The sequence below is a fragment of the Lathamus discolor genome, chromosome Z (assembly GCF_037157495.1).
Source record: "Lathamus discolor isolate bLatDis1 chromosome Z, bLatDis1.hap1, whole genome shotgun sequence".
Taxonomy (NCBI): Eukaryota; Metazoa; Chordata; class Aves; order Psittaciformes; family Psittacidae; genus Lathamus; species Lathamus discolor.
In genome coordinates, this window is record NC_088909.1 from 88,537,009 (window position 1) to 88,562,906 (window position 25,898).

Genomic DNA, 25,898 nt, shown 5'->3' on the forward strand with positions numbered 1-25,898 from the left:
TAAAACTTGAATAAAAAAACCCTACAAGACTTATGAGAAGCATTTTATAGTTGCAAATACCAACATAGGTGTTTGAAGGTAGCTGTCATACTTGGCTGGTAAGAAAAAATGTTTTAGGACTAAATAATTTTCCATAGCAGTTTTAACACCAGTAATTCAAAATCTTAAATGTGTGTAAGAAGCTGGCTGTATAAGAACATCTGGTTGGTCCATTGTTCACTTCTGTTAGTGGACAGAAGTAAATAGCAAGAAGTAAATAGTATATGTAGCAAACAGTAAACTGAGTGTAAGAAATAATTAATGTGTTATTGATACTTTTTTAAATTTTGTTTAGAGCTATTGTCTGGTTGCTTAGTCAGATGTACTTTTAACTATGCAATGTTCTCATCATTAGTGGATGGATATTAATCTTTCTGAGCTAAGTGTGTTGCTGTATGTTGCAAAACAGCTGCTCTATTCCAGCTGTTGGAGTGATATATGAATGATAAATATTCCATATATATATCTTAGTGCCTCTTATAATTTATATTCTTATTCCTACAGGAATAAGAAGGGTCAAAGAAAGTTTAAGACTGCAGAGCTATTTAGTGTTTATTACTATTAAGGAAGAACAACAAGGCCTTCATGTTTTTATTGAAGTTTTAAATAACTGTTTTGTAAATGTGGGTTTTTAACTAGAGTATTTATACTTAAAATGCTTTATTTCTAGTTGTCATATTTACATTGTGTTTGGTTATTCTAAGTAAGTTACTACAGGAAAGATACGCTTTTGCTTTCTTTGTCTGTTTAGGATGACTGCAGAGTAGTATTGGCCAAACAAGAAATTACAAGATTGCTAGAGACCTTACAGAAACAGCAGCAGCAGTTTACGGAACTTGCGGATCACATACAGCTGGACGCTAGCATACCTGTCACTTTTACAAAGGTATTCTTAGTCTTGTGAAAAGACAGCTATCCACTTAATGAAGTCCCAAATGTAATTAAAAAGAAAACAGGAATAATACATGTTCATTATGATGCTATATTTGTTGTAGCTAATTTAAGCAGTTAGGTATCAGTTTGACCCACAGCATCTTATCACATGATGAATGCGATCTGGTATTTGAGCAACAAAACCATTGTGCCATTACAATTAGTGTGAGAAACATTTGTTTGATTACATCAGTAGCTTTGAACATTAGCTGCTTTCTTTTAAATATGTAAGATAGTGCATTCTGGAAACACTTTTCTTTGAAAACATTTGTGATTTGCCATGCATCTAACTTAGAGCAGGAATCTACCCTTGTTTTTCTGTGCATTTTTGGCTTGTTCTTGAGGACAACATAACTTCTACAATGTTTATTATTTTAGTTCCTGAAAATTACACACCCATTTTTAAATGCAATAATGCTATTATAACTTTTGGTTTATAGTACTAAAAATTGATGTATTTCTTTCAATTTGTTAACTTTTCATTTGGCTTATAGTTGCTATTCACTGGTAGCTTAGACACAGTACATCTAAGTTCTGGGGGTTTTTGTTGTTCCTTTAATGTCGTTTGAATGCTACCCATTCTTTGAAAGGGATGAAATTTTTTGGAGTTTGATAATGGTGATACCTTTCATGTGGGAGAGTAAATAAGTTTGAAACTCTAAAGAACAAGAAATACTATAATTTATGTAGGGGTTTTGGGTTCTGAATGGGTGAAAGAGGAATAGGATCTATTATTCCTGAGTGAAACTGAGGATTTAACTGTTGCTTTTGAAGCTTTTAGTATAAGGAAATAAGTGCTTCCATGGGGATTCTGTCCCAGTCATTCTTGATGTCAGAAATGCAATTTCTTCCAAATAATTCTTGTATATTTGAATTTCCGCATAATAACTGTTCTGTCAGATTAATAAATGCAACATTCTCACTACTGCCCCTCCCTTCCCTACTCAGCAGAGACCAGAGTTAGTAGGGTCAGGAAGACTTCTCCTGCAAGCACCCATTGTTCCACGAATGAAGCAGCATTCACATTTCACAGATGGTAAATCACATTCTGTGTATTCAGAGCTGATTGATGCCTTCATCTCAGAAGGCTGAGTTAGAGAGGCGTTTTGAATGTCAGGTTTGGCATTTAGGAACTGTTAACGTGACTCAGAAAATTCTGATTGAAAATTTTTGATCATTTGGAAAGAGAATTCTTGCAGCCAGCTAAGCTGTAATAGGAGATCTGAAATAGGTCATGCCTTGGGGAACCCAGAAGTCTTTAGTATGTCACTACACATCACCTTTCTTTAGAAAGAAATGAGGCTTCCATTGATTTTATCCTGTGACAAATTGGTATTTTTCTGAAATCTTCTGAAGCCTAGATTTTGAATTTCAAAGGTGTCAAAGCAAATGTCATTTTTCACAAGAACAGCAGCACCCATTAAAAAATAAAGTGAAAATAATTACTTCAGTATCTTAGTTTTTATGTTTTCTCACTTCTGATAATTTTAAACTCTTTCTACACAATGATTTTGGGTTTTTTTGAATACTGCTGTGCGGATGGCTGCTGTTGTGACTTGTGAGCCTTACACCTGAAAGGCCTGTGTCTGGCAACAGATTTCAGACATAAATAAAATCTTAAGATCAAGCACTGTAAACTGTTACTGCATCACTGTAAAGGTCAGTCTTGGGATGGCTCATGAGCTGAAGGCTGCATCCAGTCTAAAATTAAAAAAGCATTTCAAACAGAACCAGATTAGAGGGACTTTCCATATCCAGCAAAGGTTGTGGAGATTTAAGGAAGGGAGGGACTTTTCACCGTTGAAAGTGAGTAGGTTTTATTCATATTTTTTGTTTCACTGCTGACATGAATAACATGGATAGTGCTGTTTCCTCCTCTTAAGCCATGAAGGGAAATGCCACATATAAGGCTCTGAATGAAGGATTTGGAGAATTCCAGGACAAGATGCCAAGTATTTTTTAAGAAATCTGTTAGTATGTAATCATTTTTATCCCAGATGTTTTTAATGTCTGGATTTTGCAAGAATAATCTATTGCCACATAGTTAAAATCCTAGAGTAGTTAGGGTTGGAAAGGACCTTAAGATCATGAAGTTCCAGCCCCCCTGCCATGGGCAGGGACACCTCACACTAAACCATGTCACCCAAGGCTCTGTCCAACCTGGGCTTGAACACTGCCATGGATGAAGCACTCACAACCTCCCTGGGCAACCCATTCCAGTGCCTCACCATCCTTACAGTAAAAAACTTCTTCTGTATATCCAATCTAAACTTCCCCTGTTTAAGTTTTAACCCGTTACCCCTTATCCTATCGTTACAGTCCCTAATGAAGAGTCCCTCCCCAGCATCCCTATAGGCCCCCTTCAGATACTGGAAGGCTGCTATGAGGTCTCCACGCAGCCTTCTCTTCTCCAGGCTGAAGACCCCCAACTTTCTCAGCCTGTCTTCATACGGGAGGTGCTCCAGTCCCCTGATCATTCTCGTGGCCTCCTCTGGACTTGTTCCAACAGTTCCATGTCCTTTTTATGTTGAGGACACCAGAACTGCACACAATACTCCAAGTGAGGTCTCACAAGAGCAGAGTAGAGGGGCAGGATCACCTCCTTCGACCTGCTGGTCACGCTCCTTTTGATGCAGCCCAGGATACAGTTGGCTTTCTGGGATGCAAGCGCACACTGAAGCCGGCTCATGTTTATTTTCTCATCTACCAACACCCCCAAGTCCTTCTCCTCAGGGCTGCTCTGAATCTCTTCTTTGCCCAATCTGTAGCTGTGCCTGGGATTGCTCCAACCCAGGTGTAGGACCTTGCACTTGGCATGGTCGAACTTCATAAGGTTGGTATCAGCCCACCTTACAAGTGTGTCAAGGTTCCTCTGGATGGCATCCCTTCCCTCCAGCATATCAACCAAACCACACAGCTTGGTGTCATCGGCAAACTTGCTGAGGGCGCACTCAATCCCACTGTCCATGTCAGCGATGAAGATGTTAAACAAGACCGGTCCCAACACCGATTCCTGAGGGACACCACTCGTTACTGGTCTCCAGCTGGACATTGAGCCATTGACCACAACTCTTTGTGTGCGGCCATCCAGCCAGTTCTTAGTCCACTGAGTGGTCTATCCATCAAATTGATATCTCTCCAATTTAGAGAGAAGGATGTTTTGTGGGACAGTGTCAAATGCTTTGCACAAGTCCAGGTAGATGACATCAGCTGCTCTACCCCTGTCCATCAGTTCTGTAGCCCCATCATAGAAGGCCGCCAAATTGGTCAGGCAGGATTTCCCCTTAGTGAAGCCATGCTGGCTGTCACCAAGCACCTTGTTGTTTTTCATGTCCCCTAGCATGCCTTGCAGGAGAATGTGCTCCAAGATTTTGCCAGGCACAGAGGTGAGACTGACCGGTCTGTAGTTCCCCAGGTCGTCTATTTTCCCCTTCTTGAAAATGGGGGTTATATTTCCCTTTTTCCAGTTGTTGGGAACTTCGTCTGACTGCCATGACTTTTCAAATACGATGGCCAGTGGTTTAGCAACTTCATTTGCCAGCTCCTTCAGGACCCGCAGATGGATTTCATCAGGTCCCATGGACCTGTGCACGTTCATGTTCTTAAGATGCTCTCGAACCTACAGTGGGCCTAAGGTCTTCACAGAATCACAGAATCCCAAGGGTTGGAAGGGACCTAAAAAGATCATCTAGTGCAACCCCCCTGCAAGAGCAGGGTAACCTACAGTACATCACACAGGAACTTGTCCAGGCGGGCCTTGAATATCTCCAGTGTAGGAGACTCCACAACCCCCCTGGGCAACCTGTTCCAGTGCTCTGTCACTCTTACAGTAAAGAAGTTCTTCCTGATGTTAACGTGGAACTTCCTATGTTCCAGTTTACACCCATTGCCCCTTGTCCTATCACTGGATATCACTGAAAAAAGCCTAGCTCCATCATCCTGACACCTACCCTTTACATATTTGTAAACATTGATGAGGTCACCCCTCAGTCTCCTCTTTTGCAAGCTAAAGAGACCCAGCTCCCTCAGCCTCTCCTCATAAGGGAGATGTTCCACTCCCTTAATCATCTTTGTGGCTCTGCGCTGGACTCCTTCAAGCAATTCCCTGTCCTTCTTGAACAGAGGGGCCCAGAACTGGACGCAATATTCCAGATGCGGCCTCACCAAGGCTGAGTAGAGGGGGAGGAGAACCTCTCTTGACCTACTAACCACTCCCTTTCTAATGCACCCTAAGATGCCATTTGCCTTCTTGGCCACAAGAGCACATTGCTGGCTCATGGTCATCCTCCTATCCACCAGGACCCCCAGGTCCCTTTCCCCTTCACTACTTTCCAGCAGGTCAACCCCCAACCTGTACTGGTACATGGGGTTGTTCTTCCCCAGATGCAAGACTCTACACTTGCCCTTGTTAAATTTCATCAAGTTTCTCCCCGCCCAACTCTCCAGCCTGTCCAGGTCTCGCTGAATGGCAGCACAGTCCTCTGGTGTGTCAGCCACTCCTCCCAGTTTTGTGTCATCAGCAAACTTGCTGAGGGTGCACTCAGTTCCCTCATCCAGGTCATTGATGAAAATATTAAACAGCACCGGTCCCAGCACCGACCCCTGAGGAACTCCACTAGTCACAGACCTCCAGCTAGATTCTGCGCCATTGACCACAACTCTCTGCCTTCTTCCTTTCAACCAGTTCTCGATCCACCTCACTACTTGATCGTCAAGCCCACACTTCTTTAGCTTATCTATGAGGATGCTGTGGGAGACAGTATCAAATGCCTTACTGAAATCAAGAAAAACTACATCTACCGCTCTACCATCATCCCTCCACCTAGTCACTTCCTCATAGAAGGCTATAAGGTTGGTCATACATGACTTACTTCCCCCTCATAAAACCATGTTGGCTGTTCTTAATGACCCCCTCATCCTTGATACGCCTAGTGATGGAGTCAAGAATAAGTTGTTCCATCACCTTTCCAGGGATGGAGGTAAGGCTGACCGGTCTATAATTACCCGGGTCCTCCTTCTTGCCCTTCTTATAGATTGGTGTGACCTTTGCCATCCGCCAATCCTCAGGCACCTCGCCCGTTTCCCACGACTTACCAAAGATGATGGAAAGTGGCCTAGCAATGACCTCCGCCAGCTCCCTCAGCACCCGTGGGTGCATTCCATCCGGACCCATCGATTTACAGATGTTCGTTCTCACATTCCCTGCGTCTGCCTTCCAAGACTTGAGTGGTGGGATCAGAGCATTTGCCAGTGAGGGCTGAGACAAAGAAGTCATTCAGAACCTCAGCCTTCTCCAAATCCAGGGTAGCCACTTCTCCTGATAGCTTCTGAAGAGTGCCGACATTGTCCTTAATCTTTTATTCGCAGTGTACCTATAGAATCCCTTCCTGTTATCTTTCACATCCCTAGCCAAGTTTAATTCTAACTGGTCCCTAGCTTCCCGGACAACATTCCTGTATTCTTCCCAGGCCACCTGTCCTTGCTTCCACCTTCTATAAGCCTCTTTTTTTCCTCACTCTTTCCTCAGTAGCTCCTTATCCATGCAAGGAAGTCTCCTGGCCCTCCTGCTGCACTTCCTTCTAGGTTGGATGCAACACTCCTGAGCTTGTAGTGGGTGATCCTTGAATATCAACCAAGAGTCTTGGGCCCCTCTGCCCTCCAGGGCTATATCCCATGGAACCTTACTAAGCAGGCTCCTGAAGAGGCCGAAGTCTGCTCTTTTGAAGTCCAGGGCAGTGAGCTTGCTGCACGCTCTTCTCACTGTCCTGGGGATCTCAAATTTGACCATCTCGTGATCGCTGCAACCAAGGTTGCCCTGGAGCACCACATTCTCAACAAGCCCTTCCCTGTTGGTGAGCACAAGGCCAAACATGGCACCTCTCCTTGTCGGCTCCTCTTTTACTTGCAGGAGGAAGTTGTTTTCCACACAATCGAGGAACCTCCTGGATTGCTTGTGCCAGGCCGTACCATCCCTCCAACATATGTCAGGGTGGTTGAAGTCCCTCATGAGAACAAGGGCCTGCTAATGTGAGGCGGTTCCTATCTGTCTGTAGAGTGCTTCATCCACAGGTTCTCCTTGATCAGGCAGTCTGTAACAGATTCCCACAGTTATGTCTCCCATCACTGTTCTCCCTTTAACCCTGACCCACAAATTCTCTGTTAACTGCTCAGCTGTCCCCAGAGTTCCATAGACTTCAGGCTATCCTTAACATAAATAGCAACTCCCCCTCCCCGTCTGCCGGGCCTGTCTTTTCTAAAGAGCAGGTAGCCTTCCATTCCAACACTCCAGTCATAGTAGCCATCCCACCATGTTTCTGTGATACCTGTTGTATGATATCCTCGTAGAGGTGCACACATCTCTAATTCCTCATGTACTTATGATGGAAACTCTGGTATGTCATCAAGGTAGCATTTCTAAGTACTTTAGGGATGAATAGTAATCTTAGCCTATGTTGTTTATTTTATAATTTACAGCTTTCTGCTTTGTATTAGTAATACAGCTTGACTATATTGTTAGCATTGGCTCATTCAATATCCACAATAGCTTGGTCTAAACTACAGGAAGGAAATTGATGCTCTTTCCTTGCCTCCAAGCCAGACTTGGGGTTTTGTTTTGTTTGTTTGTTTTTCTTCAGTATTTCAGATTACTGTTTAATGCTGCTGTTGTAATGTAGTAATGAAATGGAAGTGGCTTGAGGTGAAGAGGCATAATGAAATGTAGTGGAAAAGCTACAAAACCAACATAGTTCTCCAGTCAGAGAATTCTAATTGCTACAAACAGCTCCTCATGGATTTTTGAAATCCATCCACTTAATCACTTTACAAATAGAATCATAGAATCAAATGGGTTCAAAAGTAGTGACAAAACAAGTCAGTATTTTATATATATATTTATTTTATATATTAAGATAACACTTAAGCATAAGTGTTGTCTAAGTCAAGTTTGCTAAACTTGCTCTTGTTTTGTGTATGCTGTTTCCTCCAGGACAACAGGGTACATATTGGACCAAAAATGGAAATTCGGGTTGTAACTCTGGGATTAGATGGAGCTGGCAAAACAACTATCTTGTTTAAGTTGAAGCAAGATGAATTCATGCAGCCAATTCCAACAATAGGTTAGTAGCAACAATTTAAATGTAATTATTTTTCTGAATGTTTGACTTACCTGTAGAATTTGCGCATTTTATATTCATGCAAAACAAGACTGTAAAACTTCAATATTTTTATTGTAGGTTTTAATGTTGAAACAGTAGAATACAAGAATTTGAAGTTTACTATTTGGGATGTAGGAGGGAAACACAAATTGAGACCATTGTGGAAACATTATTATCTTAATACGCAAGGTAAGACTAATGCAACTTTTAAAATGTATTTTGTCTTCTAGCTTGTATTTCAGAGCCACAAAGATTATTAATAGAAATAATTTATAACTGTAGAAAATTGTTCACCTAATGCAAAGTACTCTCTTTAGAGAGTTTGCTGCATGATAAAGGTGCATGCTCCATAAATCCATCAGACAGTTCATGGAGCCAAACAAAATTAGAATCTCTATTAAACTGATTCTAGCTGACAACAGGCAAGGTGCAGTGTTCCCAAGTTTGCATAGTGAGAAGTAGTACTTGCCAGGTGTGAAGTTTATATTGCACTTGAAATGAAAATGCTTGGCCTTTAGGAGCCTCTAGTAAGCAACTTAAAAAAAAAAAAAATCTACAAAGTTATAACTTCTGACTTGGTATTGCAGTGTAATATCTCATCATAGCCTAAATTACAGATTTTGAAAACACTGATCTGAATAGTGCCAACTTAGAAATTTGTGCTGTCCTGTAAATCCTGCATAGTTGTGTTCTGATTTAGAAGAGGATTCCTCTTCATCAATTCATTCAGAATTATCTGAAGTACCTGGGAATGACAAATATCAATTTATGTGCTCCATTTCATGCATTATTTCAGCCTTCATTGCAAACTTTAACATTTTAAATTGTTCACCTTTTCAAACTTGTAAAAATTGCATTTCGGGATTCCTGTGTCCTCTTAAAACGACTGTGTGAATGGCAATAGCATGGAATCATGTCTGTTTGGAAGAATAGTATGTTGGAGAGAAATCCAGGCAGTTAACCTGATGCATACCTGCAATAAGCTTTGTTTTGTTTTGGTGTTGATGATTTTTTTGTTGCAAAAAGATGTGACTTTAAATTCTATGCTCTAGCTTTTGCCTCCCTGACTCCAGTCTTTCTGGCGTCTTGGTCACTGTCTGTAGTGGATAGTAAAATCTGCTGCTGCTGTGTTGGGTCCATGGCAGTCTTGTCTGGATTGTGCAGTCAGTAACTGAAGGAAGCTGTGCTATTTAGCTGAATCTGTAAATTTTACAGCTGGTTGATGGAAACTGGAACAGTCATGTGGGAGTTGAGTATAAATGCATCAAGAAATGGTTTAAACTGAGATGCTCAATCCAGACATAGTAAATCTGGTTTTAGACCTAAGTAGTTAAAATATCACAGCCTTTATGCTAGACTAAGCAAAAAACTTGAGACTTTTTTTCCAAGTTTTAGGATGAATTCTAGGGTTTTGTCAAAGGTATAGAGGTATGTGAGACATTTGTTGGTCCTCCTGGATTTGAAATTGCGGTTGTGTTCTGCCAAGGAATTTCAGAGAAATAGAAAAAATAATTGTGTAAGTTGAAAGTAATTTTACAGAGTTTATATTTGAATGTATGTAAAAGTTTTCTCTCTTTCTTCCATAGCGGTGGTGTTTGTTGTTGATAGCAGTCACAGAGACAGAGTCAGTGAAGCACACAGTGAACTTGCAAAATTGTTAACAGAGAAGGAATTGCGGGATGCTTTGCTCTTGATCTTTGCTAATAAACAGGTACGAGCAATTTTTTTTCTTTTCTCTGTTATTCTTTTCCTCAGTTTCTGTATCAAATTCCACTTTCTGAACCCTATGCTATGGTTAGGGAATGGTATTGTGGAAAGCATAAAACACATGTTTTCCTTAACACTGGTAAAATAAATTATGCTAGGGTGCTTAGTAGATTCAGTAAGTTTTTTTGGTTTTTGGTAAGAGGTAGTAAATGCATAACTCTTTGATTTGGCTTTTGCGTTTCGAAAGTTTTTATATGATCTGTAGCTTCTGGCTAAGCCATAATTTCTTTGAACAAAATGCTTCAAACGCAACACAGAAGAATTATTTGTATCTGATTCTGTTGCAGGATGTAGCAGGTGCACTTTCAGTGGAAGAAATCACAGAGCTGCTCAGTCTCCACAAACTCTGCTGTGGCCGTAGCTGGTATATTCAGGGTTGTGATGCCCGAAGTGGTACAGGACTTTATGAGGGACTGGACTGGCTTTCAAGGCAGTTAGTGGCCGCTGGTGTCCTTGATGTGGCTTAATTTTACAGCAGCTGCAATTTAAAGTTGTGGTTTGTTTTGTTTGCACGATTTAGGATGTTATAGCCAGGTCTGCTGCCTGAAGAGGGGACCTTATTTAACTTGGTGGTTATAGAAAAAATATAAACCTTTATCCAAGATTGAATAATTGGTTCATTAAACGTGTGCCATTACAGTATTTTTGAAACTTGATATATTTATAAATAATGGAATGGGCTGGTTACAATGGTGCCTTCAAATTCTGCCTTTGTGAAACTAGGTTGTTTAACTTAAAATTATTCCCTGATAAAATATCATTGGAGTTCATCTAATAATTATAACAATGTTACAGTGCTTAATTGATGTCAGAAAAATTTTAAGAGGTAGAAACACTTACCAGGAAGCTATTCCAAAATCCATCTTAAGTTATTAGAATAGCCAGCTCTGTCTGTTAGTCAGAAATAAATGGTGCTACTCTTTAATATATAAAGAATGCATTTGTCTAAAAGTGGCATTGAAAATTATAGGCAAATGCACCACAAAAAGCGGATGTCTTCCCCTTATTTCATACCTTCACCATTTGTTACTGGAAGACAGCATAACAGAGCAAAGTAACTTGCAAATGGAGAACAGTATTGCAGGGTGAAGGGGCTGTGGCTTTGTTTAGCAACGAGTTTTCTAGTTGCCGGGGGTAGGGGTTGTGCGGGGTTTTTGGTTAATTGTACACATACTGAATTATTTATGAACAGATTATAGTGACATTGAGGTGAAAGTGTTTTGTGCATGCTTGAGGACATAATCTGCTTTTAGAGATTAAGCTTGCTCCTCAAGAAGTCTAGTTAAAAAAAGCCAGACAAACTTCTCAAAGAAGTAGTGTGGTGTAATGTCAATCCAGCTATGTACTGTTATGTAGAAGTCATGCTTCCAGATTAAGGCAGTGGCCTTAAAATGTGAAATAATGTGAAAGCAGTATAGAGTACTTGTAACTCTCACTTAGAAGAGCAGATGGTAAAATGTGATATAAACCTTTCATAATCAGATTTTCAGTTCTTACTGTGTCTTCTACATGGAACTGTCACCAATGCCTCTATTTTCAAGGATTACTCATTCACAAACCCATAAAATATGGGTGTAGCACTGTTTGGAGAAGGTTGCAATGACTTAGTGATGACTTTTTTTTCCTGCTGCACATGCAACTCTGCTACCACTTTTACCTGTCTGGTATGTGCGCCAGTATCTTCTGCCCTCCTCTTTAAGTACACAGCCATCGCCAATTGAAGATGCCAGGCCATGGACCTCTTCATGTTGCAGGAGAAGCTACAGTGAATATGGCCAATAGATCAAAATGGTGTATCATCACCTGTTACTGGAGTAGGGGTGAATCATGAGAACCACACAGTGGAAGTGAGCAGTGTTATTTCCTAGATAGGGGGAGGCATTTTACCACAGTGGAAAGCATGTGTTTACCTGTGAGTGCTCTGAACCTCACCAGGCAAAAACGTATCCCGTTACCTGCATGAACAAATAATTTAGTACATTTGCGCTTCTCTTCAAGGTGAAACAGTTACCTACTTCCTCAAAATGACACTTATTTGCAGTTTTATCTTGTTTCTTAAATGTAATGGTTCAGCAAGTCTAAAGACTTGAATAGTAGTTGGAAGAACACTAAGCTTTACAAGTAAATGTCTGAGAAATGAGCTTCAATGCCTACATATGTATGTAGGTACTGAGAAGGGGTATTCACTCTTTCTTCAGACAACCTTATCAGTTTGGAAAAGGTTTACAGAGGAGTGAAAGGTGGTTTTTTTTTTTTGCACCAAATGAACTAAAAATTGTTGATGCTTCCAAGCCTGTAACTTCTTGCACAACAGACAGTTGGCTGCTCTGACCTGAGTGTCTGCTTAGGCTGTACTGCAAGCAGACCCTGACCTACGTGGTGCTGACTGTCCCCTCACAGCTTTTGTTTAAAATACGGGCAAGTTCTGCTAAGCATGGTAGATACCTTTTCCTGGAATATTTTCAACAGAGAAGACATGCATTCTTTAGAAAAATCCTGATTCTGTAATTTTATTTGAGCTGGCTTATGCTGCAGTTACACATGCCTCTCAGTATAGTTCTACTTCAAAAGGTTCAGAGTGACTAGTTTGGATTTTTTGCAACATTACATTTGAGGGCAGAGGAGAAACTCTCACTAGTACTTTTGAGTTCAAAGGATTGCTTGTGACACATGGAATGCTACCATAAAAGTGTTCTTAAATGGAATTTATTTAAGATGACTTGAAGTAACTGTGAAATTGTTGCATCTGTCTGTGAACTCTTCAGTGTAAGGTACACTAGGAGGTTTATTTGTATTATACATTAATACTACATATAAACTGCTTCAGTTATAAATTTAAGCTTGTTTCACTAGTTTTACTGAACTTTAGGTTTAGTGTACTGACTTACGTGGTATGTAACTGGAGTATTTCCTCAACTAGAACTCACTTGAAGCATTACTAACTATGAGGGTTATTTGAAAAGACTGAGTAACTTTTTCATAGGATTTTGACTTAATTGTGAAACTGAATAAATACAACATCCAGTGACTGTGTTGTGGCTTTCTTTAAAGAATCTCAGCTCAAACCCAGTATGTCTAGGCTAAATGAAAAATAATGTTTTCTCTTTTGACATGGTCTTAACTCTATGCTATTTATTGTGAACTATGTGGTACATGTGGGTTTTATTCTGAGTTCTTACTCTGAACTGGTAGTGTAGGTGTTATGTAAAAAGTTCTTAAGAGAAAGGCATCTTCCATCAGAAACAATTCATGAGCTGCTGCAATTTGAGTTGCCCAGAAAACCAATTCTATTCAATAAAAGTGTCTACAATTTTGAGAACAAATTTCAATAAGCTTGCTTTGGGTTTTGTTTGTTTTTTTTTTTTTTTTGTTAAGGTCATTTCATAATAAAGGTGTGCTCTATTTAACTTAAATGTAGCATTTTCTTACTGATCCCTCATGATCTCAGTGAAGATAAACTTCCTAGTCGAAGCAGCTTCTGAGGGACTGAATTTGATCAATATCCATCACTTCATCAACAGTTACCAGAACTGTAAAATCCTGAGTGCAGTGGTGTTATGCGAACCTCAACAACTAAAGCTGAAGTTACTGTATTTAGAGTAGATTTAGCTATCCAATACAGTAACAGGACAGAATATAGCCACAGATTCACAACAGCTTGAGAAAGTGTCTGAGCTTTCATTGAGGACTGTATCAGAAACACCTGACGGAAGTTTGAAATTATCACCATTTTAAATTAAGCATTTTAGTAGAAGTAATAATATTTGCAGGACTGGGTAAAAATGAAGCCAGAAACAGACACCCTAGACTAAAATAATGAAAAAGCACACACTGAAAGAAAGTAATACTGGCAATGCCGAACACATTGCACGGCATTCTGAGGCTGATCCTTGCTCTTGTCCACAGAAGACATACACATCCATTCTTAAAGGACAAAGGTAGATTATATACCTTGTTATAACAAGCTGTATCATAACTTAATCTGAGGTGCATGTACATTGACTGAAGAGCTTGGGATTTATGACCTTTTCCTTTGTCAAAGATTTCAATGCCGTGAAAAGGATTATTTAGATTTGAAAAATGCAAATAAACATTAAAAAAAAAAAAAAAAATCACAAACTATACCCTGATCCTATTTTATATGAGGCATGGTGTGTTATTCTTCAGTTTTGCATAGAAGAGATAAAAGGAAAACAGCAGACTTCATAAGAAACATGCAGCTGTTTTTACTTTAAAATACAAAATTACCAGAAATACAGATTTAGGGCACTTTAGGTACATTAAAAATAGTAAAACCAATGAGATGACCTTAGGGTTGGAAAGGACGGAATCGATTGCCCAGGGAGGTCGTGGGTGCTCCATTTCTGGCAGCGTTCAAGGCCAGGTTGGATGAAGCCTTGTGTTGGATAGTTTAGTGAGAGCTGTCCCTGTCCATGGCAGGGGGGTTGGAACTAGATGATCTTGAGGTCCCTTCCAACCCTAACCATTCTATGATTCTATGATTGTTCTGTCATGGCATTTACATCTAGAAATTAACAAAAATGTTTTTCTTCTTTCTAGTTCCTGTTTTGGGTCTCACTTCACTGTGATATTAATGATGCTGATATCTTCATACGGTTTGTCCGTTTTAGGATTGACTTTTACATTTGAGATTCTCTGAACAACTTCCATTCCTTTAGTCACCCGTCCAAACACACTGTGCTTGTTGTCTAGCCATGGCTGTTTGAAGGCACAAGGAGGAAAAAGAAAAAACATGTTAAAATACAATGCAGCACGTAGGTTAGCCACCAAACCAGAAAGAGACTGACCTACAATAAGTGTACATAGATACATTTTATATGTTTAGATTATGAAACTTAACACTATGTAAATATTACCATGTAAGTAAATACCAGAGTTCATCTAATACATATTTATATGCATTTAAGCTCACCTTTTCAATGGTTTTCTTAAAGTACTACAGAGGTGGAGTTCTAGCAATGCAGAAGGATTTCATAATTTAGTTTAAAGTGTATCCTCAGTTCAGAGAAATGCCGGTTCTCTATAGTCTATTTCATGGTATTTTCACAGATGAATTGTAACTGCCAGTCCAGAATACTACTTAATTCGAAATCATGTTCACAGAGTTTGCCCAATTAGCAATGTGAATATAGGCACTGATATAACTTAATAAGCCTCAAAACTCTGGTAGAAGGGTGCTCTTTAAAAAGAGACCCATGATTTTGAAATAAGTATTCTAAGACTGCAGTTTCTTTAAGTGTCATGTTTAAGGATTTGTTTTGTATCTGTATGATTCACATACCAAAATTTCTGGATTTTGGCACTGAAACTGTACACACAAAGGAAATCTTCAAATCTGAATATTAGCTTCTTTTATGGCTACAATAAGGCAATATTACAGTCATCCTGGCACCATATAAAAAAATTAATAAAATCAAACAATCTTAAGTAATAGCTAGATTTACATCATTTTATATTAAATACTCTAGTAGTATTGAATTGCAAACAGGCCTGATTTACTAAGAATTTGGTATCACCCTTACTTAAAGGCAAAAGGCATTTTGATAACAACTGTCAAAAACTATCTTAAAGGACTATTTCGGTGAAGCCTACATAGTATACATTGTTGTGTGCAGGATTTATCTGCAAAATAATGAAGTATTATTTTGATAGTAATAGTGTGTGCCTATTTCCATCAGAAAAAAATACATTCTACAACTGAATGTATGTAGATAGAATGTATGTAGATAGAAGCTAGCTATCTAGTTAGCTTCTCAGGCCTTCAACTGAGCTTTTAATACTACTTACCGTTGGCACTACTGTTATAAAAAACTGGGATCCATTGGTATTTGGTCCTGCATTAGCCATGCTGAGTGTGTATGGCCTGTCATGTCGTAAAGTTGAATGAAATTCATCTTCAAATTCTCCTCCCCAAATACTTTCACCTCCCATTCCTGTACCAGTCGGGTCACCAGTCTGAATCATGAACCCCTGCAAAGAAATGACATATTAATACCTCATCACATAAAATAAATAAAAAAAGTGGTTTACACCAGGTGACACTGGTTTTTAAACTTCAATCTTTTCAAAACAACCTAAGTGTTAAGTTGCTGTGGATAAGGGACAAAGCATTCAGGGGTTCTGACATGACAGTTGAGTACCTGTGAAAAAACAAGCTTACTCGCTGTTCCTTTGAAGGAACAGAAATCTGACTACCTGCGCCTTCTGCAAACATTTAGGCTGTATCAGCTTGATTCTGGTGCAACAGAAGTAATAAGCCTTACAAGAAATGCCTCTGACATGAAACAAAGTCTTAAGCAGGATTTCTGAATTGTCTTTCAATTGTCATTTTTCTTCCACCTTGCCAGTTACAGAACAACTATTAAGCAACTTTAGTGAGTGATAAAGACTAAAGGATTTCTGGAATGTCTTCAGAGTTACCTTTCTGCAAAAGGGAAATGAAGGGGTTACCAGAGGGGACTGACCACAAAGGTACATTATCTACAACAACAACAACAACAACTATTTGGGTTTTTTTTTTTTTTTTTTTTTTTTTACACATTACCTTGATGATACGGTGAAATATGTGCCCGTTGTAATAACCATTTCTGCTGTGCACACAGAAGTTTTCCACTGTTTTGGGGCATCTAAAATCATGTAACAGAAAATACAGGCTATGGTAAATATAAAACTACTGTGGCAAGGTCATCAAGATTTCAGCTGAGCTTAAGATTCTTTTACACTGAGCAGTGTTTTAGCAGTCTGCAGAAAGAACAACTTTCATCAGATAAGGAAACAAATTCCCACCTCCTAAAACCCAGAGCTGGAAGCAAAAAACACCTCAGTACAAAATTGCAAGTACAAAATTCAAGACACCACTGATGAGATGTTCCTTCCCAGCTTTCTACTTACATAGTTAAATTACAAAAATCAATTAAGCAATGAATGCTCTGTAAGCATAAAATTGTTCACTTTTACCTTTATAATTCTATTCAGCTATACATGTAAGGTGTCCAGTGTTGCATACAAAAACTTAAATCGAAAAATAAATTTTCTAGTATTATAGAACTTTTAGTCAGTTGAGTCAGTTCTCTTCTGCTTCAGAAGAGGATACTTCCAAACATTGTTTGGAAGCAGGATGAAGAGGTGGAGTACTACTGATGGACTCAGGAGGGAAAAAAAAAATCCAAACCCTCAACCAACCAACCCCTTCACCTTTGACTCGATTTTTTTTCCTTTCAAGAGATTGGCTACCAGAATAAAAATTCTTTGCAATAGCAATTCCAGTGGTTTTATAAAATGTTAGCAGCCAGGGTAAATCTACACTGTCAGTTTTACACAGTCACACATGCTTCCCAGCAAATGAGAAAATAGCCAAGTTGGGTCCATAGCTATGGAGTTACTCTAGCTGTAACAGGCACATTAGCTTATGCTTAGTGATACTCTAAACTATCTTGTGAACAAAGCCCCAGTGACATAACTGATGGAACAGACAAGATTATGGCCCCAGTTTCTCCTGAGCAGTACAGTTATTCACAACTTCATTCCACAAGCACATGGCCAAAGATTTAAAGGGCATAAAAGCAACATGCTCTTCTTCTCATTTTTAATCACATTAATCTTAAAAGAGATACTAAATTCAAAGATCAGCTGGGAGGAAATAAGGACAGTAGAAAAAGGGGAAGAAAGTAATTACTCCTAGCTTGAAATATAAGTTTTGAATACTGCCACCAAAAAACACAGAAGGAAGAAAAATATGAAGTAACAGAAAAATTACCAAATACATACATAAAACCAAATACGTACTCAACAGGAAAAAGCTTGACATGAATATCCCCCATGCTTGTGTGTATAATGGCACTGTCTGAAACTCTTTTGGGACCTTCTGCCTGAGTGGCTGCCATAACCTCTTCTTTAGAAGGTTTCTCATTAAACACATCTCTGTCAGACTCTGCACTCTTTGTATCTTCTGGTTCACGTTTAGTAAACTGAAAAATGAACAGAAGGTTAATTGTTTGGTTTTCTCCTTTTCCCCCTTATCTTAAGCAGCACTCTGCACCCAAGACATTAATGCAATTATTCAACCTGTTAAACACGCAGGCATATTTGAAATGTAGGAAGAAAATTCTTAGACAGTCTATCCTTGCATTTCAGTGTTGTGCGTTTCCAGCATTTCCACAGTCACAAATTTCAGTATAACTACATGCAAATCCAAGTAACTCTTTCTAATCTCTTATCTTTAAACTTCCTCCCCTTTTCAACAGAAAGCCCGCCATATTTAAGCATCTATTTAAGTTATTTAAATAGAAACCACACATACCATGTAAAACCTATTTTTTTTAAAAGCTGTGCAGATTACTGTCGGATCTGTCTGGTTATTCTGGAGCACAGGATTTTCAGATGCCTTCATCTCTATAGTGATTGCAGCGTGATGTTTCCTTGCCACTCCTTGGAACAATGCTAGTTGCATCATTCTGATGTTCTCTTGCTTTCCCAAGATACGAATACACCTGAAGTACAAGACGGTAACAGGTGTCACTACTGTTAGCTGCTCACAGTCAGAGAAATTCTCCTTTTTGGCTGCAAGACTCAAAATTCCAAACCCCTCTCAAAATATTTTACTGTTTTTCTGATGCTTCTCTATTCCAACTTGCTACCTAATTTACTAGTCAGCTTCCTTACGTGATAAAATCCCAATGGCATGATCCATATTTACTTTATATTACCACATCCATTTAGCCAGAGATTAATTGATTATGTTTTTAATATAAATACGCTTGCCATATTTTCTCTTCATTTTACTAAGCTTTAAACTGTGACAATTCATTATGAAGCATGGCAGTGTATTATCTACAGTCTAATGTAAAGAGCCTAAATAAAACAGAGACAACCACCGGAGACCCACACAGCATACCAAGTTTGACTGAATATTGAAACATACAAACATATTTATCTCAATGTCTCACTGGAGCTTACCTGTTAGTCTCTACATTTATGACCTTAATGCCCAACATTGTTCCATAGAGAACGAAGTGTCCAGTTTCATCAAAAATTATATTAACTAATCTTACTGCATCCACTTTCTCTAGCTCACGCTCAACTGCCATTCGTCGGCCAAACTCCATGTCTGGAAGTTGCTGTCTCATCTGCTGAAGTTCCGTAAACATCTATGGAAAAAAAGGGGAAAAAATACCCACTACTTTTTAAATGTATTTTAAACCTTTGATCCAGCAAAACACTGATCACACCCTAAGAAAACATGGAATTCAACTGATTCCACTCAAGTTAACTGAGGAATTAACATAAATACAAGTAATACTCTATTTTAATGACCCAATAGGCATGTTGTAGTACTAGGCTTAAGCAAAGAAAGAAAATTGTGTAGCTAACAAATTTCTTAGAAAATGAAAAATTCATTATTATGATGTTATCTGAAATCGGAATTTTCCACAATTGCTTTCTAGTAAAAGTAATCTAGCAGTATGAAAGCACAGAGAAAATCAACACCTGTTTCATTATATAACTAACATAAATCAGTAAGAATTAATTTTGGGGCAAAGCAATAAAAGAGGCAAGGAAGAGAACATGGAAAACCTTTTCTGCAAGAAAAATATAGCAAGGAAGCTCAGCTTCAGAAACAGACAACTTAAGTGAATGTGCTAGTAAATAAATTCAAGTAGAGAAAACACCTCGAAAGAAAAGAAGCAAAACCAAACTCACACTCAGAGATTCATCGAAGACTCTCATGAGCTTCCCTGTCAGAAACCGGAAAATTCTCACTTTTCTGTCAGACCCAAGAGTGGCCATTTTCTTGCCATCAGGTGAAAAACTTATACTGGATGGGTAAGCCTTGCATTTGGCAAATTCATATAGATCAGTATCTGTTTTATACTCCCAGTTCACATTCTTGGGAAACCTGTAGTCATGAGGAGTACCAGTCCAGTATTCAATCATTCCAGACTTGTCAGAAGACACTACTACTTTGTAAACGGGGTTCAACCGTATCTGAGTAAGAGGAGATGTATGGAGTTTATCAAAAACATGAAGTGGCTGGTTATTTCCTCGTCCATCATATATGAATATTTTTCCTGTGGTCTTCTCAGATGTTGCAACAGAAGATATGGCATCTCCAGGGCAATATACCCATTCACATTGACCAGGGTGGTAGCTGCAATGAAGAGTGGAAGGAGAAAACACAAAACTAATAAGGAATGGTGTTATTTAGATAAAAATCCATATACGCTATAAACTTGAAATCAAATAATCAGAAGAAAATTTTGAACTGTATTTACTAGTCTTGCTAATATTTGTCTTCCCAAAACTCAAGTGTTACAATGCAGCTTTTCCAAAAAACACAATTCAGTGGATGGCTCAGCCCATTACTGTTGTGCACATTTCATTTTATAAAGAGGATATGACAGAATGTGAAGGGAGAAGGTGGGTATAAAACAAGAATAAGGATGGAAATCCAGCTAGATAGCACAAGTGGCATTAATGACTAGTACCCAACTTGTATGACTCAGTAACTTTTATGACTTCAGTTGCTGAGGTGAGTAGCTCGAGAGAGGACGCCTTCAACACCTGAGCAGGGGAAAGCTCAGCATCCAGGGGCCTCAACTCAGAGCATCAAGAGCCACCGAAGGAGCCTCAAGTCTTCGACAGGACCTGCCCAGGAGCCGGCAGCTCCGCTGATGCGAGCAGGAACTCACAGGGGGCGGAGCCAGGAGCAGCGGCACCAGCCCCGAGTAGTTAAAAACCTGCCCCAGGGAAGGCGGCGAAGAGATTGCGTCGAGGCAGTGCGGGCGGGATGGTGAGCGCTGGCCTTACGACCAGTGCCCTGTCTGGGAGCTCTGCTCTGGCTGCTCCGGCAGTGGCCAGCGTAGGCACCCAGCCAGAGCCGATGAGAGGGGAGGCTGCAGTGCAGAGCTCGGAGTGTAGAGGGTGCCTGCACTGGTCTGGTGAGGGGAGGGTGCACAATGAGCAGGGATGCACTCTGTGCACCCTGGTGGAGGTCCTCCTGCAGCAGGAGCTGAGCTGCAGGACGCTGTTGAACAATGGGGTTGATTGAAGAATAGGGTTGTAAATGAGTTAACTTCAAGGAAGTTAGACCTGTTAGCAACTACAGAGATAAGGAAATGGCCAAGATATGGGCAACAATTGGCCAAATTACTGACCTACTCCCATTTATAATAACTCCCATTTATAATATCAATAAAACATTTTCAAGAACTAAGTAGTCACTTACCTAAGTTTCAGCATGTTGATCATATCAAAGTTGACCACATCAAACACCTTCATTGCTTTGTCATCTCCAACTGAACAGAATAATGCCCCCTCTGAACTAACAGCAATACTCTCAATAACACCTATTTAAAAAGTTAACATACTATTAACACACAGGAAAGGAACATTCTTCATTTCAATATTCCACAGCAAAAAGAAAAACAAACCACACACACAAAAAACTAGAGGTTTAAGCCTGTTTGGTGGCTGTTTCTCCACCTTTTTTTATTAAATAGCTACCTGACTTTAATAATAAAAAGCAGTAGACAAAAAACCAAAAAAAAGCCAAACCTCAAAATTACAACACATTGTATCCTATCACTGTTTAGAATCAGATACATGATAATGAACTACTTATCATATACAAAAATGAAAGCTTATAAAGGCAACCATTTTCATCTAAGATGTTAACTTTAAAAAAAAAACCTGAAAACAAAGTATGTTAAAAAATTATGTGTTCTTCAGCTTGCATCTCTCAAAAGATAAAAAGCAGCAGAATTCTATAGACTATTACACACCTAATATTCAAATTCACTCTGCAATTGAACTTTCCACAAGTTTTACACAATACTTATTTCTGCTTGGTAGACTTTGTTCTCACATTTTGTTTCTGTATGCAGTGAGAAGCTAATACTTAAGATCAAGAACCTACCATTTTTTTTATAACTCTAAAAAGAAATGGTACTTTCATTACCTATTAGTGGATATTTTTCTTACTGTAACTGGGTTTTTTTCCCCATCAGGCTATCATATCTAATAGCAATGATAACCTCATTTCCTGCCTAGCCTATCTAATGTTTAGCACTGACTGCAGTAAATGAATCCCAGAACTCCTCACCTCTTTATTTACACTCCTTCTTCATACTAAGAGCAAGGGTGCAGGGAAAGTAAGGTCCTTTAAAGAACAAAAAGCAGCTTACCCAGGTGACTCCGAAAGTGTTTAACAAACTCAATTCCTTCTTCTATTTTTTTCCAGAATTTCACATGTCCATCATGACTGGCTGTTATAATAAAATCTGTCCTACAATTACAAAAGAAAGTAACAACCAAAATTACTGATCTCTGAAAAGTCAACAGCCTTAAGAAATATAGAATATTATCCTTTTTAACTACGTAAATTTTACTCCTATTTTACGCCTCGTTTCACAGTAATTACTATTAACTAATGTGTGTGTGTGTGTATAAAAGGGACGAAAGCTATCTCCTCAATCTGTGCAGTTCTGCTGAATCATGTTTTGCTCAGATGCAGGTTACTCTTATTCCTTTATATACTGCATATTGCAATAAGGATTTTAAGAGCCTCTTTTAGTCTGTTTAAACAATTTTTATCTTGCTTTTCAGTAAGCCCTTTCTTTTGAACTTAAGTTTCAAAAAAACCAACAACAAACACCTTAAAATAGCCCCTCTGGACACAGAAAATTTCCATTATTAAAATTCTATAATGAAAATCTCCTAGCATATACAAAAATACATCTATGACAATGAGATACACTGGGAAAAAAAAAAGGACTACTTACTTAGTACATGCAACGTGTGTGATGACATCTCTGTGCATGTAGCTGCGTTCATACATTGAAGCACACGGCAGATTTGCAAGATAAACGTGTTCAAACTCAAGAACTAAACAGAATAAAAAGAAAAATTAATATTTATTTTATTTATAAAGTTATATGTAGCTTGTCTTTTCCCCCGCTTTTCACCTTGCGTTGCTTACTCCCATCTTAATCAAGAATATGCCATAATAAAAGGGGTTTACACTGTGGCTTTGTACTTGAACTTGTTGATACTTGGCAGACTAAAAGTACTCAAACTCTACTTCAATCCAAACAGACACCCTCATTTAAAGCAACTATTACCTTGTCTGAACATATACAAAAGAAAAGAAAAAATTTTGGTGTCACGGAAAATCACTGAATATAACATCAATTTTTAAGTTACTCACAGATGGCCATCCACACCTCATTTTTCCAAACCCAAATGTACCCCTGTGATTTTTTAAGAGATTCAAGATTCCACAAAGGTATCGTAGCCTAAATTCTAAGTCGCAGCACCTACTTACTTAACCGTTTAACTGGCCCACCTAAAACGACCTCGTTTTCTGCTTCTGACTCTGATTTTTACATTCTAACCATTAATACCTGCACAACGGCATTTGTTGCTGAACCAGTATGTTTGCATCTGCTGAGCATCGTTAAACTCAAATTTCCTTTACAGTGATACGCAGAGAGCTGTGAATTGCTGGCAAACCAGTACCTAGGCTTTTCCTACTCCCTCAGCTTAGGGCAATGACCCAGAAAAGAGTTAACCGCTCAGCTGACAGCAGCATAGCTTCAGCAGTACTGGCGTTGCAAGCAGGAACTCTTAGCCTGAGGGTGTGTGCTCCAAAGAACACAGAAACACAGCGTCCCCAGCCAGTAATTCTGCACCCGAAGAGTCCCCCACGGCCTGATCGTTTTATGTACGAGACACGGTTTCAGGCCACGGGATTACCCCGTCCACCCAGCGCATCCCCCGACAGAAACCCAACCACCAGTCGCCAGAGGCTGGGACCGCTCCCGCTGGGGCCTGAAGACGACCGATCTGCGTGCTGCGGACCGGGCCCAGGCAGTGCCACGGCCGCCTCCCCGGCCGCCCTCCAAGGAAGAGGCAGGCGGGTGAAGCCTCCCCTCCTCTTGTTACCTTTCCTCCTTTTCGTCTGCGCGGCTTCCCCCGGGTGCGGCCCAACCCAGCCTTCCTCCTCATCCTCCTCGTCTGCCGCCGCCGCCGCCGCCGCTTCCTCGCTACCGACCTTTGCGTCGAGCTCAGGCTCCTTTCGTTTGCGCTCCAAGTCGGACGAAGCCATGAGTGTCAGCGACAGAAGACAGCGATCCGTGGCGGAACACACAAAAACCTCCGACTCCCCCGTGGTCGCCCCTCCCCGGAAGTTAATGCTTTGGCTCCTCCCCGGAAGTTAATGCTTTGGCTCCTCCCCGGAAGAGCCCCTACTCTTGGAGACCGGTGCAGGGGTAGGTGGGTGGTTCTTTCGATGTAGGCTGTCTTCCTATATCAGAGTGAGTGCGTATTTTTGTTAGTATAAAAGTCCGAGCCTCAGGCGATGCGGAGAGGTAGAGGGTTGTACTAGTCGGGTCAGTGGTGCCTCTGCCGAGACGTCGGCTGAGGTTGAGCCTGCCACCTCGCACTGCGGTGATGTTGCTTGGAGCTGGTTTCCTGACCATCATCACATGCTCTTTGGGGTTGGTGAGATAACCAGACATCAGAGAGATCCTTTACTGTATCTTTTGTTACCTTTATATTTTGCATGTATTAATAAACTAGCTATGATTCTTTATTGTGTTGCGTTTCTCTCAATCTGGAATCCCCGAACTCCGGAACATAAACGGCGACGAGGCTGGGATTCCGGGTCTGAGAGAGCGTGAGAGGAATAGTTGGGCATAACAAGGATTAGTGGGGCCGAGTAGTGGAGTGCACTGCTACTAGGTTATGCCACGTATAACTACGAAGTGGGGGTGCACAACTACCGGATTACGCCGGGTTCTGTACGTGGGGCCGTGTAGTGGGGTTGCAGAAGTATCGGATTGCGGCACGTTTGGTACGTGGGGCGGTGTAGTGGGAGAGCACAGATACCGAATTGCGCCCCGTTCTGTACGTGGCGCCGGGGGCACAGCTACCGGATTGCTTCGTGTTCTGTACGTGGGGCCGTGTAGTGGGGGTGCACAGGTGTAGGATTGCTTCATGCTCTGTACATGGAGCCGTGTAGTGGGGGTGCACAGGTGTAGGATTGCTTTACATTCTGTACGTGGGGCTGTATAGTGGGGGTGCACAGGTATAGTATTGCTTCACATTCTTTACATGGGGCCATGTAGTGGGGATGCACAGGTATAGGATTGCTTCATGTTTTGTACGTGGGGCTGTATAGTGGGGGTGCACAGGTATAGTATTGCTTCACATTCTTTACATGGGGCCATGTAGTGGGGATGCACAGGTATGGGATTGCTTCACGTTTTGTACGTGGGGTTGTGTAGTGGGGGTGCACAGGTGTAGGATTGCTTCGCACTCTGTACATGGAGCTGTGTAGTGGGGGTGCACAGGTGTAGGATTGCTTCACACTCTGTACGTGGGGCTGTGTAGTGGGAGTGCACAGGTGTAGGATTGCTTCACGTTCTGTACATGGGGCCATGTAGTGAGGGTGCACAGGTGTAGGATTGCTTCACGTTTTGTACGTGGGGCCGTGTAGTGGGGATGCACAGGTATAGCATTGCTTCACGTTCTGTACGTGTAGTGGGAGTGCACAGGTATAGGATTGCTTCACGTTCTGTACGTGGGGCAGGGGGCAAATCTACCTGATTGTGCCACGTTCTGTACATGTGGCCGTGTAACGGGTAATGATTGTCTGGATTTTGTGTGTTTCAAGTATTGTAGTTGTGCGGAGTGTGCTTGTGAGATCGTTTGTGTGTGTGTTGAGGGCAGGGCTTGGTCAGTGGAGTGTGTAGCTGCACCAAGAGACGGTATTCTGTATATTTTTGTTGTTGGTCTTGTGTTGAAGTTTTTAGTAGGTAGCAGATTAACATTCTGGGCAAGAAAGGATTAAAGCAGGAGTGCAGTTGCAGGCAGGCACTTGTAGCTGCTGCCGGGCAGGCAGGTGTTTGTAGCTGCCGCAGAGCAGGGTGAGTGACTAAAAAAAAGGAAGAGAAGGCAGTGAGGCCCCTGTAGTTATTTGATAGG

General features: G+C 40.4%; 2 protein-coding genes across 2 annotated transcripts in view; one reads left to right on the forward strand and one right to left on the reverse strand.

Annotated features, from left to right (window-relative positions):
* The window catches only part of TRIM23 (tripartite motif containing 23), a 29,301-nt gene extending 17,158 nt beyond the window's left edge, over nucleotides 1–12,143 (forward strand). Inside the window, exons 7-11 of the mRNA XM_065663129.1 lie at nucleotides 791–925; nucleotides 7,958–8,087; nucleotides 8,205–8,315; nucleotides 9,713–9,837; nucleotides 10,181–12,143. Of these exons, the coding sequence (XP_065519201.1) occupies nucleotides 791–925; nucleotides 7,958–8,087; nucleotides 8,205–8,315; nucleotides 9,713–9,837; nucleotides 10,181–10,360 (681 nt within the window). The 3' untranslated portion in view covers nucleotides 10,361–12,143. The remainder of the gene's footprint in view (nucleotides 1–790; nucleotides 926–7,957; nucleotides 8,088–8,204; nucleotides 8,316–9,712; nucleotides 9,838–10,180) is intronic.
* Nucleotides 12,144–14,099: 1,956 nt separating this feature from the next.
* On the reverse strand, nucleotides 14,100–24,057 carry PPWD1 (peptidylprolyl isomerase domain and WD repeat containing 1). Its single transcript, XM_065662631.1, has 11 exons — nucleotides 23,856–24,057; nucleotides 22,694–22,796; nucleotides 22,097–22,197; nucleotides 21,139–21,259; nucleotides 19,614–20,061; nucleotides 18,870–19,060; nucleotides 18,214–18,403; nucleotides 17,700–17,881; nucleotides 16,459–16,540; nucleotides 15,702–15,884; nucleotides 14,100–14,612 (listed from the first exon to the last, which is right to left on the reverse strand). The coding sequence occupies exons 1-11, from the start codon at nucleotides 24,016–24,018 to the stop codon at nucleotides 14,469–14,471; spliced, it is 1,908 nt and encodes a 635-aa protein (XP_065518703.1). The 5' UTR covers nucleotides 24,019–24,057; the 3' UTR covers nucleotides 14,100–14,468.
* Nucleotides 24,058–25,898: the final 1,841 nt, after the last annotated feature.

What these genes read in the sequence shown, in the direction of transcription:
- PPWD1 (XM_065662631.1), bottom strand. Translation starts at nt 24,018, where the DNA reads ATGGCTTCGTCCGACTTGGAGCGCAAACGAAAGGAGCCTGAGCTCGAC. An exon ending in ACACTTTCGGAGTCACCTGG is followed by an intron (nt 21,260 to 22,096) that starts GTAAGCTGCTTT and finishes CTTTTTAAATAG; the next exon opens with GTGTTATTGAGAGTATTGCT. An exon ending in ATCAACATGCTGAAACTTAG is followed by an intron (nt 20,062 to 21,138) that starts GTAAGTGACTAC and finishes TCTTCATTGCAG; the next exon opens with CTACCACCCTGGTCAATGTG.